The following is a 17,216-nucleotide window of genomic DNA, read 5'->3' as shown; positions in this document are numbered from 1 at the left end:
ATTTCTGAAGCTGAATATTTTCTTGAACACCCTGCATGTCTTATCTGTTGAATCATTTGTGTGTATATCAACTGCTGCTCCTACGGGCCAGTCACTGGGTGACAGGGACACTTGCCTCGGAAGTGACCGACATGCTATCCTGCCTCCATCCAGTTAAGTAGAGATAAATTAGCCAAACTCTAATTTTTTTTTAAGGAAACTCCTGTCTTGGCTCAAAATTTACACCGTAACTTCTCAACAGTTGAAATGAATGCAGCTTCAGTTCACTCTTTATCCAGGATCTTAGGACTTGACTTTAAGTATCAGTGATTTCATGAAATTGCAGGCATTCGTTACAGTGGGAGCCTTTCTCTGCTGAAAGTGGCTGGTTAGTACAGCCATAGTCTAATGTGTAGTTGGTCAGAATATTTGTTAAAACTGGTTTGTCTTTTAATTTGCATTTTGTTTTGTACTCGGTGTGGGATTGAGAAAATTATTACAGGATGTTTTGACTCAAATTGAATATCCATAGTTCCATAGGGCTGGATTCTCTTCTGTGACATTGGGCAAGATAACGGCAGAGAATGAAGGATAATTCAAGCACTGAGGCCTATCACTGCCTCACTGTCCAATCTTGGTTTCCATTCCTTGCCCCTGCCAAGACTGCCGCTGCCTGCTCCTTTCCAGCCTGCCACTCACCTTCCTTTGTATGGAGCATAAACACTGGCATAGACCAGTTGAACCGAATGGCCTGTTCTGTGCTGTAAATTCTATGTAATGTAGGCCTTGGTCTCTGCCGAGGCCTACAAGTTAGCTACTATGCCGACCTTTGGGGTATTTCTGCCCCTTTTAAATGCTCGACTGCTTCTTCTGGTACTGCAGCATCGCTGAGATTTTGTAGCTGGACATTAGCGGGTAGCCTCTTGGCAGTGGTAATCTCGCCCAGACCCCGCTGTGTGTTTGAGATGTCTCTGACCCAGGGAAATGAGTTAGGGTTGGGGGACCTTCGGAGAGGAGGGCGTGAATTCCACCTCACTGGAACTCCGCCTGGAGAATCCAGCCCATAGTCTCATTTAAAACATAAATCTGAGTAGTGTTCTCATCATTGCAGAATTTATTTATATGTTGTATTCTGTGCAGTGGTACTTGGTTTCTATGTGTGTTGGTTATTTTGTCAGTTTTATATACTCCATTTGTACTAGGTGCAGAAGCATTTGCTTTTCTGCTAAATATGAAAAATAAAAATAAAAAGCTGCATTGGCATGAATGAATAATATATGGCACTGAAAGCAGTTGTTGTTTTTGTAGCTTTTTTAGGTACAGCCAAACTATAATGGGAAGCTGAATAGAGCGAGCTGCTTGTGAATGACAGCTTTAAAAGCCAATCGGTAGTACTACCCAGATTACCCAGGCTTCTCCTGCAACTGAAATGCTGAAGCAGCAGGTTGCTCTTCTCCTGAGTCTGTGCAGAGAGAGAGAGAGAGAGAGAGTATCCCTACATCACTACCCTTTACCTGGCAAATACATCAGCTCATCAGCCTGAGTGGATCTCTGCATTCTAGCAGTCTCCGACAATGCTTGGCCACTCGCAGGAGGCACAGCTCACTGCCGAGCAAAAATCAGTGACAAGGCTGCAGTAAATGGAGCTGCAGGAACCAATCCAAAGGCTGCTGGGATGTTAAGCACATTATTGCTGACGACTCTCTGTTCTTTTTCCCTTTACAGAGAGATGCAGACACACTACCTTGTCTCCAAAGATTCTTTCTTAGCTTTAACAACATATCCAGGTAAGAGCAACATCCTTTTTAATTAACCGGAAGCACTGGCAGCCCTTAAAGGCCTAAGTGCTCACTTTGTTAAAGTACAAAACCCTTGCTTATTATTAGTTACAGAATATTTTCGGAAACCTTTTTGCATTTCACCTTCCTTGATGGCATTTCTAGAATTAAGAAATATTACAGTTTCTATGTTAACTTGAGACAATATTGGTTAAAGCTAATGTTTTTTTCTATTTGCTTGACTTTATTTCGGATCATTACTGACTTGCGTACTAAGCAGCGATTTTAATTGTTTGGTAAATTTAAGCCCGAGCTTGATCACTGCAGCCATTTATCAGTGGCTCAGTGAAGGTCGTTCATAGACTAGGAATTATGCAGCAACAGACTGAACAGCAAGAGACAAATGCTGCATATTGTGTTACATAAATGCATTTTATAGTACTCACGGGTTTGAGCATTATTAACTATCAATTTTAAATCTTACTGCTTTTCCAGTTTGTGTTTATTTATTATGAGACGTGCATTGACTGGATTGTGCATCAATTGGAAGGAGTTCATCCATTTTTGTAACTCTCAGGATGTGGCTAATAATTTACATAATTTATTGCTGATCATCACTGTTTGAGTGTGGATGTGAGTACATTATAAAGCAATGAACTCTTAATAGGAGCATCTTTGTAGGAAACAAAATTCTTTTCATCTTAATGTTCTTATTAACCAAATCAAGTTATATATGTGTGCACTGATCTTAATTTGCAATAACATGGCGTCTGAAGTTGTCTTTATTTATTGTTTATATCTCTCACGTGAAGATCATGTGAACCAGGTCAACCAGAAAGAAATTTGTCCGTTTAAGGGACTGTTTGGATGGGACCCCTTGATTGTCGTCTTTTATACTTTATAACTGATCCTGAACAGCCATCTTTATATTTTGTCATTAACACTATTAACAATTCCATTATCTTTTTATTGAGAAACCTCAGGGAAATGCCAGGGTCATAGTGCAGGAAAGTAGGAAAAAATTGCAATTAGATGACACCAAGCTTTCATGTTAAAAAGGCTGTAGATTGTAGGAGGAAGGAAAGACTGAGGAAGGTGAGAAATTCTACAGTTCCGAGTCGCTTCTGAGAATGAAGTAGAGTACATGATGGTGCAGTGAATTTTAGTTTCAACATATTTACAGTGCAGGAAGGTGGAAAAGCATGAAGGATGAGTATTTGGAGCTGAGGAGAAAAAGTGAGGAAGTGTACTGACTTTAGTAGTATTGATCTAATGGATAAAGAAAGGTAGTGATAGGAGAGAGTTTAAGAGGAAATAAGTGGATGGGTGTTGCATGTGCTGAGGTTGTACAAGAAGGTGCTAGGAGAAGGGCAGCTGGAAGTGGGGGGATGGGGGATGGGGGATGAGGGTATCCTGGACAAAATGTCCCCTCCAGAAAGCAAAGAGGAGACTGTAGTGGAAGATATGCTTGATGGTAGGATCATGTTGTATGTGCCACAAGTGGCAGATAATGATCTGGTGAAGCAGAGGCTGGTGGGATAGAAGATGATGTTAAGGGGAACCCAGTTTCGAGAGGAGAAGTAGAGGGTGGGAGCAAAGGCTGGGAATTTGGGCGAATACGATTAAGGGTAATGTTGACCATTGTGGAGGGGAAACGTAGGAACGTTAGAAATAGGAGCAGGAGTAGGCCATACAGCCCCTTGGGCCTGCTTCACCATTCAATAAAATCATGGTTGATCTACTACCTCAACTCCACTTTCCCATCCTATCTCCATATCCCTCCAGTAAAGGAAAAAGGAAGCCATTTAAGCAGCTCTGGTGTAGAAAGTAGATTCATTAGAATAAATATGACATAGACAGAGAAACTTGCAGAAAGAAATGGAATCTTTATAGGAGACAGGATGGGAAGAAGCGTAACCCAGATAGATGTGAGGGGCAGTAGGCTTGTACTAGATGACGGTGGAAAGCCCTTCATCAGAGATGGAGAGCAAGGTCCAAGAAGGAAAGGAAAGGGAAGATTCAAAGATGGAGCACGTAAAGGTAGAAATTGGAAGCATAATTAATGAAATATTCAATACCAGAGCGCAAGCAGGGAGCTGCGCCAACACATCATAAATGTAATGGAGGATGTGGTCAAGGAGGAGCCCTGACTGGAATTGGGATAAGAGTGTACCACATATTCTTCAAAAAGACATGTGTAGTTGGGACAATCGTGACACCTTTTATTTGGAGGAAGACACTGCAGTTAAAGGAGGTATTCAAGATGAGAACATGTTTAGCTGGGTGGAAGAGGGTGGTGGTAGACAGGGATTTGTTGGACTGCGTTCAAGGAAGAAGCAGAAGGCTCAGTGACAATACTGGGGAAGATTGGAGGTGTAGAGTGACCATACCTTCAGAGTGAAAAGCAGAAGTTGGCGGATGGTGAATCTGAAATTATCAAAGCAAAGGAAGACATCAGAGAAATCACTGATGTAGGTGGGTAGAGACTGGACAAGGCAGTGAAAGGAAAGAGTCAAAATGTGATGAAGTAGATTTGGTGGGATAAGAGCAGACTGAAGTTGAGTAGAAACTAAACTTGACCAGTCACATAAATGCCATGGCTACTAGAGCAGGTCAGAGGCTGGGTATTCTGCGGCAAGTGGCTCACCTCTTGATGCCCCAAAGCTTATCTATCACCTACAAGGCTCAAGTCAGGAGTGTGGTGGAATACTCACTTGCCTGGATGGATGCAGCTCCAACAACACTCAAGAAGCTTGACACTATCCAGGACAAAGCAGTCTGCTTGATCTGCAGCCCATCCACTGGGTTAAACATCCACTCCCTGCACCACCGGTGCAATGTATTTTGCAGTGTGTACTATCTACAGGATGCACTACAGCAACTCTCCAAGGCTTCTTCGGTAGCACCTCCCAATTCCCCGACCTCCACCACCTAGGACAAGGGCAGCAGATACATGGGAACACCATTGCCTCCAAGTCATGCACCACCCTGACTTGGACATATATCGCCGTTCCTTCATTGTTGCTGGGTCAAAATCCTGGAACTCATGATCTAACAGCAGTACCTGCACCATCAGCCTGTGTATCTTAGGATGAGGTGGAAATAGGCTCTGAGATAGGATTAGAACAGTCCAGGAAATGAGGGGTTGGTGTTCAGTAGTAGGATTGTGATCCAGCAGGACTAGCCTTATAGTTATTGTTCAGTGTCAGCCAAGTAGAGATCCTTCCACATATGACATCAGCATCCCCTTTGTCAGCAGCTTTGTCAATGATGTTGGGGTTGGAATTGAGAATAGAGAGCTACAAGTTGAGAGGGGGATAGATTAGAGTGGATGTGGAGAATGGAGAAACTGAGGTGGCTGATGTTATGATGGCAGTTCTTGATGAAAGAAAGAAGAATTTGATTTATATAGTACCTTTAATGACATCAGAACGTCCCAAAGCATTTTACAGCCAATGAAGTACTTTTGAGGTGCAGTCACTGTTGTAAAGTAGGAAATGATCTTGAGAAGGCAAGAAGCAAGAGAGGGGAGTCAAGGAGGATTGAGAAAATGACACAATTGCGATTTGAGTGGTAACTGCAGTCAGAAGAGCAGAGCAACAGTTAACTGATCTGGATCGTTGACTTAATCAACACCAAGTCGTTTTACAACATAGAGTGTTGAAATCCTATTGTACCTTCAGGATCTTCATGACTCAGGAATATACTTCAGTCAATCAGCAGTGTCCACTTTTCACACAGACTTTCGCATCGTCATTTTTTTGTTAATATCTTTTATGGCCACAATGAAACCTCTGCCAAGTGTCTACAATGGCTAGTAGTCTATATCGACCGCTTATCATTCTGCAATAGGGACAGCTTCTTCACTTGTAACAGTGATTGCAGTGATGTCAATGAGACTTCTTCCTTCACGGGCGACTCTGCTATTTATTGCATTGGGAATCACTTAACAAAACTTGACATTTTTTTAATTCTTGAATTTTTATACACATTTTCTTAATGAAAACCTAAAGTTTAATGAAATGAAAAAATTAACCAAAGCAAGCAGCTACGTACCACTGCTCTACAAGTGGTGTTTATTTTTAATATTGGATAATTTTTTATTTTGTCAACTGAAGGGGCTGTATTTCACAGCATTTTTTAAAACTTTGGGAGTGAAGCTCCCCCAGTGGCCCAGTGAGTTTATTTCTATCCCAGGTTCAGTTCCCATTCAGTGTTGCGTTTGCTGGGACAGTGCTACAATTAGCCTAGCTCCCTGGGGAGTTGGTGGGGAAAATGACAGGTTCCTGCTCCTGATCATTATTTAATGACCCCTGCTGGAACAGCATGGGCAGACATTGGATAAACATAAGAACATAGGAAATAGGAGTAGGCCATACGGCCCCTCGAGCCTGCTCTGTTATTCAATAAGATCATGGCTGATCTTTACTTCAACTCCACTTTCCACCATATCCCTATATCCCTTGATTCCCTTAGTTCAAAAATCTATCGATTTCAATCTTGAATATACTCAATGACTGAGCATCCACAACTCTCTGGGGTAGAGAATTCCAAAGATTCACAACCCTCTGAGTGAAGACATTTTTCCTTATCTTGATCCTAAATGGCCAGCCTCTTTATCTTGAGACTATGATCCCTAGTTCTAGACTCTCCAGCCAGGGGAAACAGCCTCTCAGCATCTACCCTGGCAAGCCCTCTAGGAATTTTATACGTTTCAATGAGATCACCTCTCATTCTAAACTCCAGAGAATATAGGCCCATTCCACTCAGTCTTTCCTCATAGGACAACCCTCTCATCCCAGGAATCAATCTAATGAACCTTCGATGCACCCACTCTGTCAAGTATATCCTTCCTTCGGTAAGGAGACCAAAACTGCACACAGTACTCCAGGTGCGGTCTCACCAGAGCCCTATATAATTGCAGCAAGACCTCCTTACTCATACTCCAACCTCCTTGCAATAAAGGCTAACGTACCATTTGCCTTGCTAATTGCTTGCTGTACCTACATGTTCATTTTCTGTGATTTCGTGTACAAGGACATCTAAATCCCTCTGAACACCAACATTTCTTGGTCTCTCACCTTTTAAAAAAATATTCTGCTTATCTCTTCTTCCTACCAAAGTGGATAATTTCACTTTTCCCCACATTATACTCCATCTGTCACCTTCTCGCCCACTCACTTAACCTGTCTATATCCCTTTGCAGATCCTTTGCGTCCTCCTCACAGCTTACTTTCTCACCTAGCTTTGTATCATCAGCAAACTTGGATACATTTCACTCAGTTCCTTCATCTAAGTCATTGATATATGAGGTCAGGATTGGGCTTGGCTGCGATGGTCCCAAGATTGAATAGGCAGTCAGCACTCATTGTCAAACCTCAAGCATAATGACCACTTGGACAAGATATTAGAAAAATAGTCTTTCATGATTTGTCATCTTATTGAAACGTATTAAAGGGATCCTTCAGTGTGGATGGCTCCACTCTGTTTATTGTCTTGATCTGATAAATGTAATGAATACTAACATAGTTCTCTTTGCTGATCACAGTTCTGTGCAGAGCTAACCTCCATCTGAAACAAGATAATGTCTCAGTGACTAATGACAGTGATCAGGTCGGTATTAGGACCACTGTTCTTTTTGATATATATTAATGACCTGGACTTGGGTATACAGGGTATAATTTCAAAGTTTGCAGATGACATGAAACTCAGAAATGTAGTAAACAATGTAAACAGACTTCAGGAGGACATTGACAGACTGGTGAAATGGGCAGACACAAGACAGATGAAATTTAACGCAGAGAAATGTGAAGTGATACATTTTGATGGGAAGAATGAGGAGAGGCAATATAAACTAAATGGCACAATTTTAAATGGGGTGCAGGAATAGAGACCTCGGCGGGGATGGGTGGGGGGGGGTCTATGTACACAAATCTTTGAAGTTGGCAGGACAAGTTGAGGAGGCTGTTTTTTTTTTAAAAAAAGGGCATATGGATGTTATGCTAAACTTTTATGAAACACTGGTTAGGCCTCAACTGGAGCATTGTGTTTGATTCTGGGCAACACACTTTAGGAAGAATGTCAAGGCCTTAGAGAGGGTGCAGAAGGGATTTGCTAGAATGATGTCAGGGATGAGGGACTTCAATTATGTGAAGAGACTGGAGAAGCTGGGGTAGTTCTCCTTTTGAGCAGAGAAGGTTAAGGGGACATTTGACACAAGTGTTCAAATCATGAAGGGTTTTGATGGAGTAAATAAGGAGAAACTGTTTCCAGTGGCAGAAGGGTCAGTAACCAGAGGACACAGATTTAAGATGATTGGCAAAAGAACCAGAGGTGACATGAGGAAACATTTTTTTACGCAGCGAGTTGTTATGATCTGGAATGCACTGCCATAAAGGGTGGTGGAAGCTGATTTAGTAATAACTTTAAAAGGGAATTGGATAAATACTTGAAGGGAAAAAATTTACAGGGCTATGGGGAACGAGCAGGGGAGTGATACTAATTGGATTGCTCTTTCAAAGAGCCGGCACAGGCACGATGGGCCGAATGACCTCCTTCTGTGCTGTATCCTACTGCCATGATAGAATTGGTCAAATGATATGTTATCTTCAGTGCCAAGATGATGAGTTTTGACAGCCGATGAGCAAGATGTGTTATTGTGTTGCCCACACAGCTCCATTCTATAAAGAACTGCAAACGTTCAGTTACTTGGCTTGTTAATCACACCAGGTCTATATTTGACCAAACAATTAACTACGATGACTTTAAATTCTCTTAAAAGAATAGGAATCTCAGTTGGGACAAGAAATAATCCTGCCTTTTGCAGCTGGCAACTTTAGTGTTGTACAAAGCCTGCATCACCCAGGGATCAGTGATGGAGTATTGTACACCTGAGATATCCAATCTCTTGTTGAACTCAGTACAGTCCATGCAGACCCTTATGAGTCTGGCATACTCCATGTCAAAAATCACTCTCTATAACATCGGAGAAATGTGGCTGGGCCATGTCTCATCTACCAAATTGAGTGTAGCAACACCAGAACAGGCACTTGTGCCCAAGTCAAACCTTGTTTATTCCAGGGACATGAGAAATGCGGCAGCTGCACCTCAACATTCTGTATCAATTTGAAAAGTCCTCTGCCTGAGCAACCTGCTCTCAAATGTTGTCAGTGATCATTGTTTACCTATGTTTAAAGATAGAGTTGATCATTACTTGAGCCAGGGTCACTCCAGCATACACTGGGCTATGAGGAAATCGGTCAGTTGCCCTAGGAATCTCAGTACAACTTCTACAAGCCTTTTGTGATCCCAGTAACGAATAGGTTCAATGATGTGAGAAATTTGTTATTATTCCAGTTGTTCCTGCCTACATTCTTGCTGTTATGTCACTGAATTAAAATCAGACATAGGCCCCGATTTTAACTCTGGGTGGCTGCGTAGCAAGGTGCGATGGAAACTCACCTGCCGCTCCAGAAATGAGGCCCAGGCTATTTTATCTCCTGGGCCTCATTTAAATCCTGCCAACCGATTTCCTGCCCAGAATGGGCGGGAAGTGGCAGAAAATCACGCGGCTCAAATGACACCTGCCAACACAAGGTAGGTGGCAGGATCGGCTTCTAGGGCCTCCTTGCAGGGTCTCTCCTTCGGAAAGGGGAGGGGGAGGCTGAAGCTTTCCTAGTGGGACCCGGAGGAGCACTCCTGCTGTTTCTAGCTCCACAAGGAAAGTAGAAAAAAAAGCTTACCTGTTTGGTCCGCTTTTCTGGCCCCGACTCCTCGTCCCACTGTCTTCACCTGGTGAGAAAGCCACAGCAGCTACCCAGCTCACGTCACCAGTTGGGTCCCGGTGACATCATCAGCACCCAACATGCATATGTAAGGAAGGACCCTGCTGGCTTTGGGCAGGTGTCCTTGCCGCCTGCTCAGGAGAGTAGGTTCACATTCAGACTATTGGGATCCTGGCAGCTTTCCAGTGGGTAAGTAACCTGGGCGATTTTAACTGCCCACCCTCCCGGTTTCAGTTGGGTGGATAGGGATAATATCATCACCATAGTTTTCTACCAGTACAAGAGATAACATAAGAGGAGGGCATACTGTCAAAAACGAAATTACCCACATACAATATTTCTATCCTATTTTTGCTGCATCCAGCATTACTTTACCTCCTCTCCCTCTCCACGGTGACAGGTAAATTAAACAGCATGACTTTAGTGTAAGTGCAGCGTAATAAAAGCTGTTTCCATCCCATAAAAGCCCTCCTCACCTTTGGCTGACCGTAGTTTTTAATCAATAAAAAAATGAAGCCAGGACCTCATTCAATTGTTCTCTGTATATTATAGAAAGAGGCTGCATACAGGCTAGTTTGTTTTAAATGGAGAAAATGAAATGTACACCAAGCCAGTCAAATGAAAGAAGGTGCTGACGATGTCTCCAAGCTGTTCTCCTATGACTTGTCTGTTTACAGAGGACACAGTATTACAACATGCAATTTATAAATAAAATGGCAGTAGTCTTAACCATCTATCTCTGAGCAACTCCCGTAATCCCTGTGGAGCTTTAATATGCCTGTTCATTATAGATCAGTTTTGTTGGGAGTACTGCAGTTACATTTTCTCCATGAGTCAGTTATTCAGTGCTACCGGAGTGTGGTACCAGCTGTATGGAGTCCCTTGATGTTCCCTATAAGACTTCCCTGGAAGTGAAGTAAATTGCTTTAAAAACTGTCAGTATGAATTAATAAGAGAATCGAGAAGGTACTCAGAGAATAAAGTAAGTTTTTAACAAGTATGTGACTGTGGAGGAGAGTGCTGTTTTCTTTTTCACTCATTCACAAGAAACTCCGCTTCTTCATTCTGGGAACCTGTTAAAGGTTTCACTGATTCCAACAGCAAGAGCTTTGGCCTGTTTACACAGAGGAGGCTCTTGCCCTGTGTATAAAGGTGGCATGGAAAGCTGTGTAGAAAATACAAAGTTTGAATATAGAGCCACAAGTTCAACACAAATGGTACATCATTTAGTTGGATGAGAGAGAGACATCCTACCCCTGCAGCTTAGGCCATTTTTCTTCTGCTTCAGAGGCGAGAGTGCGACCATGACACCTATGATTTGTGTTTGTACAAGAAGAAAGTGCACAGATACACGGAACAGAGATATATACAGAAATATACAGTCAGAAGGAAAGAACCTCACTAACTGACTGGCATGCTAGTTTACTTAATTGAAAATACACAGGAGAAAACTAGCTGGTGGCAATAGTTTTATTTTGTTGTTTCCAAGGCACTTACTTCCTTCCTCGGGCACTGTTCAACAGGCAGTGATCACTCTCCACTGCCTTACCCAAATGACCATCCTTCATCTGTGAAGCAGACTGTTCAGTCACAGCTGAGCCCAACCATGTATTCACCCAATATTCACACATATACACTTTCCAGCGGGGGTCACAGTAGTCAGGAGCAGAAACGTCTTTCCCTAATTCAGGGGTGCTGGCGACAACTGTAGCATTCCAACCACTGCCCAGTCTGTGCCGAGTTAGCTGGCAACAATTCAATTACTGACGGAATGAACACCACTAAAGTGACCAATGGGTTAATTAAATAAACTGCTCCAAACCTAGAAGATCATGATTAAACATGTGGGAAATGTATTACAGTTTGACATTACTTTTGATACCAACATAGTAAAATTTTCAAGTCCATGATGCAGAAACAATTTGGCTGAGAAGAGTAGGGGAAAGTTGGATATATAAGGGAAAACGTAGAAGGTTGTATGGAAGAAGAGCGGGAAGGGAGAGGTGAAAGGCAAAGTGTGTTGTAGTTGCAGACTTGGTTCACTGTTGCTCATTATCATTAAATACACTCTGTTCTATATACATGACTGTTTGAAATTTTGTATGGAAGAATTTGAAGACCCTGTTATATTGATCTTTTCAAGTTGTAGGAAGGGGCTGGGGAAGCAGAACAATCTGAAATCAAAAGGAAGTTAGGCTTGTCTTTATATCGTCCTGTTCTCAAAGTGTGTCATTCAGATAGCTTTATTTTTGCTAAGTGAGAAGCATTTTTATCAGTGCCTGGGTTTGTCAGAATATTTCTGGTGGAGTGTCCGCTATCTGATCCTCATTTCCTTTACTTACATGTGTGTTGCTGTGAGTGGACCATGGTGGGTGGCAAGAATCATCATGGCTAATTCCTTTATTTATGTTTCTTTAAATTTAAACTATTCGCGTATTGAATTGCTGCCCCAAGTGATTGTTCAAATAAATTGAAATAAATTCCTTCACCTCTGTTTCAAACCAAGCTCATGATAAAAGACTCCTTCTCGAACATTAATTAGGGTTGTTGTAATATGATATATGATATCACATTGTGTATGTGGGAGTCTTCTTACATACATGGGCAATGTTTAGTCTCTGTTATAATAGTATTAAATCCAAAAATGAAAATATCTTATTGGAAAGATCTTTTTTGTCATGTATAAGGATTGTTCAGATTTCAGAACCATTTAAACTGACCATATGAAGCCAGCCGTGGCTCAGTGGTAGCACTCTTGCCTCTGAGTCAGAAGGTTGTTGGTTCAAGTCCCGCTACAGAGCACAAATTTTAGGCTGACACTCCAATGTAGTACTGAGGGAGTGCTGCACTGTCGAAGGTGCCGTCTTTCGGATGAGACGTTAAACTGAGGCCCCATCTGTTCCTAGGGTGGGCATAAAAGATCCCACGGCACTATTCAAAGAAGAGCAGGGGAGTTCCCTCCAGTTTTCCTGGTCGATATTTATCCCTCGACGAGCATCACTAAAAACAGATTATCTGGTCCTTATCACGTTGCCATTTGTGGAATCTTGCCATTTGCAAATTGGCTGCCATATTTCCTATGTTACATCAGTGACTACACTTCAAAAGTACTTCATTGGCTGTAAAGCACTTTGGGATGTTCTGAGATCGTGAAAGGCACTATATAAATGCAAGTTCTTTTCTATGTTTCCAGGATTGTGAAATTAGTATGAAATTGATTTTTGTTTTCTATTTTACATGACTCTTACCGTCTCCAGTTCTTTGTGACAAGTTTTGTGATGTCTCTTTCTTCACAGTTGGCCTTCACACTGAAGAGTTATTAGTAACTTATGGTTCACAAAGCTAGAAGATAAATACAGACGATGGATGCCATTCGCCCATCTTAGCTCATCTACACAGGACAAAAATATAATGTCCCCCTTCCACCCCACATCATTGAGCTGTGTTTTGACTAAATCGAGGGCTTTTGGTTTGACCCCGCTAACCTACTTTGAATATACTTTGCAGATTTCCCCGTGTTTAGTGCCCCACGTGTGGTTCACCTGCCCACACTGCCTGTGTCTCTTCAGTTAGCTGTATCTCAGTGTGAAGCTCTCATTAGTTCGATCAGCCAGTGTATGTAATTACCTGTAATGTAAACACTTTTTATAACTTTCCTGGATATCTGGCTTTCTGATTGGGGCTGCTGTAGTTACTATGGGCGCGATTTTAAAAGCAAAGTGCGTGTGTATTGGAGGTGGGGTGGGGGGCGGGGGGCAAACAAAATCGAGATTTTCTGGAGAGGGAAGAAATCCCGGCTCCAACCCGCCGAAAAATGCACATGACCCACAGTCGTCTGGGTGCGCACGCCGTTCCCGTATCCGGAAGTCCCGATGGTAATTAAAACCGGTGGGACGATATTTAAACCAACAATTAAAGTACTTAAAACACAGCATTTGAAACTCAGTGGGTTGCAGCCAGCAGCCATTTGGACATTTAAATCCCCGTTAGGGATAAAAGGTGAGTTATTGCAGCAGGGCACTCATTTCTCTTAATCAAACTTTCGGCTGGGAGATCTTTGTGTTTAGACTAGAAATTCTTGGTTTACACTCAGAATTGTTCTGGTTACACATATTTACCTACTTTTTGGACCCCCTCAAACTGACGACATCAGGATGGGGGGCGCAATGGCTGCATTCACCAGTACATCTGAGGAGGAGGAACATCACCATCCTCGCAAGGCACGACATGCAATTCCGCCACTTGCAGCTCCACCACACAGAGGTGCGCCACAGGCACCTGCACAAGAGCAGAGAGGGGGACAACAGAGGGACTGACGTCGCAGGAGGCACTACCCTCGTGAAAGAGTCTACAGACCAAGGCTGAGCTTCCTGGACCTCTCTGAGGAACAGTGCCTACAGAGGCTGAGAGTGAGCCGCCAGGTGGTCGCAGACATCTGCAGCCTCCTTCGTGCTGAGCTGCTCCCGGCTGGGCCCTGGTGGCATCGCATTGCTGGTCACTTTAAGTGATCACTGTCCTCAACTTCTTCGCCTTCGGATCATTCCAGGGCGCCACCGGGGACATCGCCGGGGTTTCTCAGTCGCCTGCCCACGAGTGCATAAGACAGGTCACCAATGGGCGTCCCACTATGTCAACTTCCCTATGGATGACCTCAGCCAGACAGAGAGGGCAGCGGGTTTCCACATTGTGGCTGGCTTCCCATGGGTACAGGGTGCAATCAGTGGCATGCGTATAGCAATCCGAGTACCTCCACACAAACCAGGACTATTCATCAATAGAAAGGGATATCACTCCATCAACGTGCAGCTCGTTTGCGACCACAGGAAAAGATTTCACGTATGTGCCAGATTCTGTGGCAGCTGCCATGATTCATTCATTCTGAGAGAATCCAACATCCTGCCCCTCTTCCACGTACCAAACAGCCTTCAGGGCTGGCTCCTTGGAGACCAGGGATATCCCCTGCACATGTAGCTCATGATACCTCTGAGGAACCCCATCAGCGAGGATACAACCACAATCACATTGCCACCAGGTCTGTCATTGAACATGCGATAGGACTGCTGAAGATGCCTTGATCGATTTGGGGGAGCGCTTCAATATGCACCAGCAAGAGTGGGTTGAATTATAGTCGTATGTTGTGTCCTGCACAACGTGGCGCAACAGAGAGGGTCACCGGTTGATGAGGCCTCATGCTCTCAACCAGCATCCACATCTGCCATCAACGGAGGAGGAGGTGGTGGAGGAGGAGGTGGTGGAGGAGGAGGTGGTGGAGGAGGAGGTGGTGGAGGAGGAGGTGGTGGAGGAGGAGGTGGTGGAGGAGGAGGTGGTGGAGGAGGAGGTGGTGGAGGAGGAGGTGGTGGAGGAGGAGGTGGTGGAGGAGGAGGTGGTGGAGGAGGAGGTGGTGGAGGAGGAGGTGGTGGAGGAGGAGGTGGTGGAGGAGGAGGTGGTGGAGGAGGAGGTGGTGGAGGAGGAGGTGGTGGAGGAGGAGGAGGAACAGGAGGAGGAGGAGGAACAGGAGGAACAGGAGGAGGAGGAACAGGAGGAGGAGGAGGAACAGGAGGAGGAGGAGGAACAGGAGGAGGAGGAGGAGGAACAGGAGGAGGAGGAGGAGGAGGAGGAGGAGGAACGGACGAGGGAGGGACGAGGACGACGACGGTGGCTCACCTGGCTGCCTGTGCGACCAGGGAGCCACTAATATCGGAACGAGTCGCATAAGGACATTGGGAACGTGAGGGTAGCCCAGTCAGCAGACCACCTGGAAATAGCAGCGCCAACACCCCCCCCCCCCCCCCCCCCACTGCACAAAACAGTCCAACAACTATACATACACCCACTGTGAACGCACCCACTGGGCGCCATCAAGTCTCGCCGTTCATGATGAAGCACATGAAAGGGCGCTATCACAAAAGGCAGTCAAGAATGGGCAAGACGTGGCAGTAGTGGTGAGAATGATAACATTGAATGTGAATTTAACGAAAACCAAATATAAATGAAAAACATGACAGTCTGTCAAACACCTTTGTGCATATCCTTCGTGATCACAAAACCTTAGCCTTTCTCTTCCTACTACTTCTACATGGTGCATCCCCTGTGGCAGCAACAGAGGTAGTGGCAGGTTGCTCATGTTCATGCCCTGATTGTCTCGGTGCTTTCAGCCTACGCCTTCTGGGTTTTGGAGACAGTCTGTGCAGGGGCAGACTCGGGCATCTGGAGAGGAGACGGCATTGCGGGTACTGGTTGAGAGTGGGGCAACAGGTGAGACGCGGGAGTGCTTTGAGTGGTGTCCCCACTTCTATGTCCCCTTTTGCCATAATCCCTCTCCTGGGCCAGGCCCACATCACTCCTACCACCCTGCTGGAGAACAGTTTGGAGGACATTTGTGATGATTTGGAAGCCTTGTAGTAAAGTTTCTGTCCGCCTGTTTAAGGCGGCAGAATGTTGTTCACTGTGTGTCCGAATGGCCATTGTCAGGGCCTGAATGGACTCTTTTGTGAGCCGTGCTTGAAGCGCAATGGAGGCCAGCCTTCTCTCCATTGCAGACATTCCCACACTTACTTGCGACACTATCTCAGATATTCCTGCATGTACCTGTGCCACCATTCCACTCGTGCAGGAGTTAGACTCCTCCATCCTCTGCGCTATTGTGGAGAGTGTGCGTGGCACCTGTTCCAGTACCTCGCAAATGTGCTGTTACCCCTCGATCATTCTCCTTTTAAAGGATGCCACCCCGGGATTCAGCATCTGCATCCAGCTGAGCTGAGCCTGCAGAACCTGGAGAGGAGTGCGCCCACTGACGCGAACTCTCCACAGCTGCCCTTGCCACCAGTGTCTGCTTGTGCTCACTTGTGTGTGGTAACTCACCAGGTGCCAACCCAACTAACTGACTACGAGGACCCACCAAGGTGTGAGTACCTGCGCTGGTGGATGGCTCACTAAGATGTGATGGTGCGGCCTCATAGGCTGGGAGCTCCTCTGAAGAATTGGCCTCTCCCGTCACTGCAGTTGTTGAAGGGCCTGTAAGAGAACAGAAGGCAATATTAAGCATCATCACAGATGTGTAATGTTACGCTGAGCATAATGAGGTGTTCAACATGCCAATCATTCTTAACATTAATTCATGTTGTGTGTGATGAATGTTAAAGTTGTGTCACCAGATGTTTGAGGGTGCCAGTCTCGGCATCCCCGATGGACAGGCAATCGAGGTTGCAGCTGATCTCCAGGGCCGCCTCCTCCGCCTCTGTTCCGCCGTTCAATTAGCTTATGGGTAATCTGTACCTCAACTCCATTTACCTGCCTTTGTTCCATATCCCTTGATACCTATTGGTCTCAGTCTTGAAAATTTCTATTGACCCAGCATCCACTGCATTTTGGAGGAAAAAGTTCCAGATTTTCACTACCCTTTATGTGAAAAAGTGCTTTCACATAAATGGCCTAGCTCCAATTTTAAGATTATGCCCTCTTGTTCTGGACTTCTCCATCAGAAGAAATAGTTTCTCTCTATCTACTCTATCGAATCCCTTAATCATTTTAAACACTGCGATTAGATCACTGTGGCTACTAGAGCAGGTCAGAGACTAGATATTCTGTGCCGAGTGTCTCACCTTATGACTTCCCAAAGCCTCTCTACCATCCATAAGGTACAAGTCAGGAGTGTGATGGAATACTCTCCACTTGC

General features: G+C 44.5%; 1 protein-coding gene across 3 annotated transcripts in view; it reads left to right on the top strand.

Moving 5' to 3' along the window:
• Positions 1–17,216, top strand: part of LOC137304728 (leucine-rich repeat-containing protein 49-like) — a 238,100-nt gene that overhangs the window by 71,460 nt on the left and 149,424 nt on the right. For all 3 annotated transcript variants that reach the window (XR_010958635.1, XR_010958634.1, XM_067973404.1), the window contains exon 9: positions 1,705–1,766. Coding sequence is in view for 1 of the 3 variants with exons in the window: in XM_067973404.1 (XP_067829505.1) it covers positions 1,705–1,766 (62 nt within the window). In the remaining 2 variants the exon portion in view is untranslated. The remainder of the gene's footprint in view (positions 1–1,704; positions 1,767–17,216) is intronic.

Source organism: Heptranchias perlo, chromosome 38 (assembly GCF_035084215.1).
Source record: "Heptranchias perlo isolate sHepPer1 chromosome 38, sHepPer1.hap1, whole genome shotgun sequence".
Lineage (NCBI taxonomy): Eukaryota > Metazoa > Chordata > Chondrichthyes > Hexanchiformes > Hexanchidae > Heptranchias > Heptranchias perlo.
This window is presented reverse-complemented; position numbering and strand designations above follow the sequence as displayed.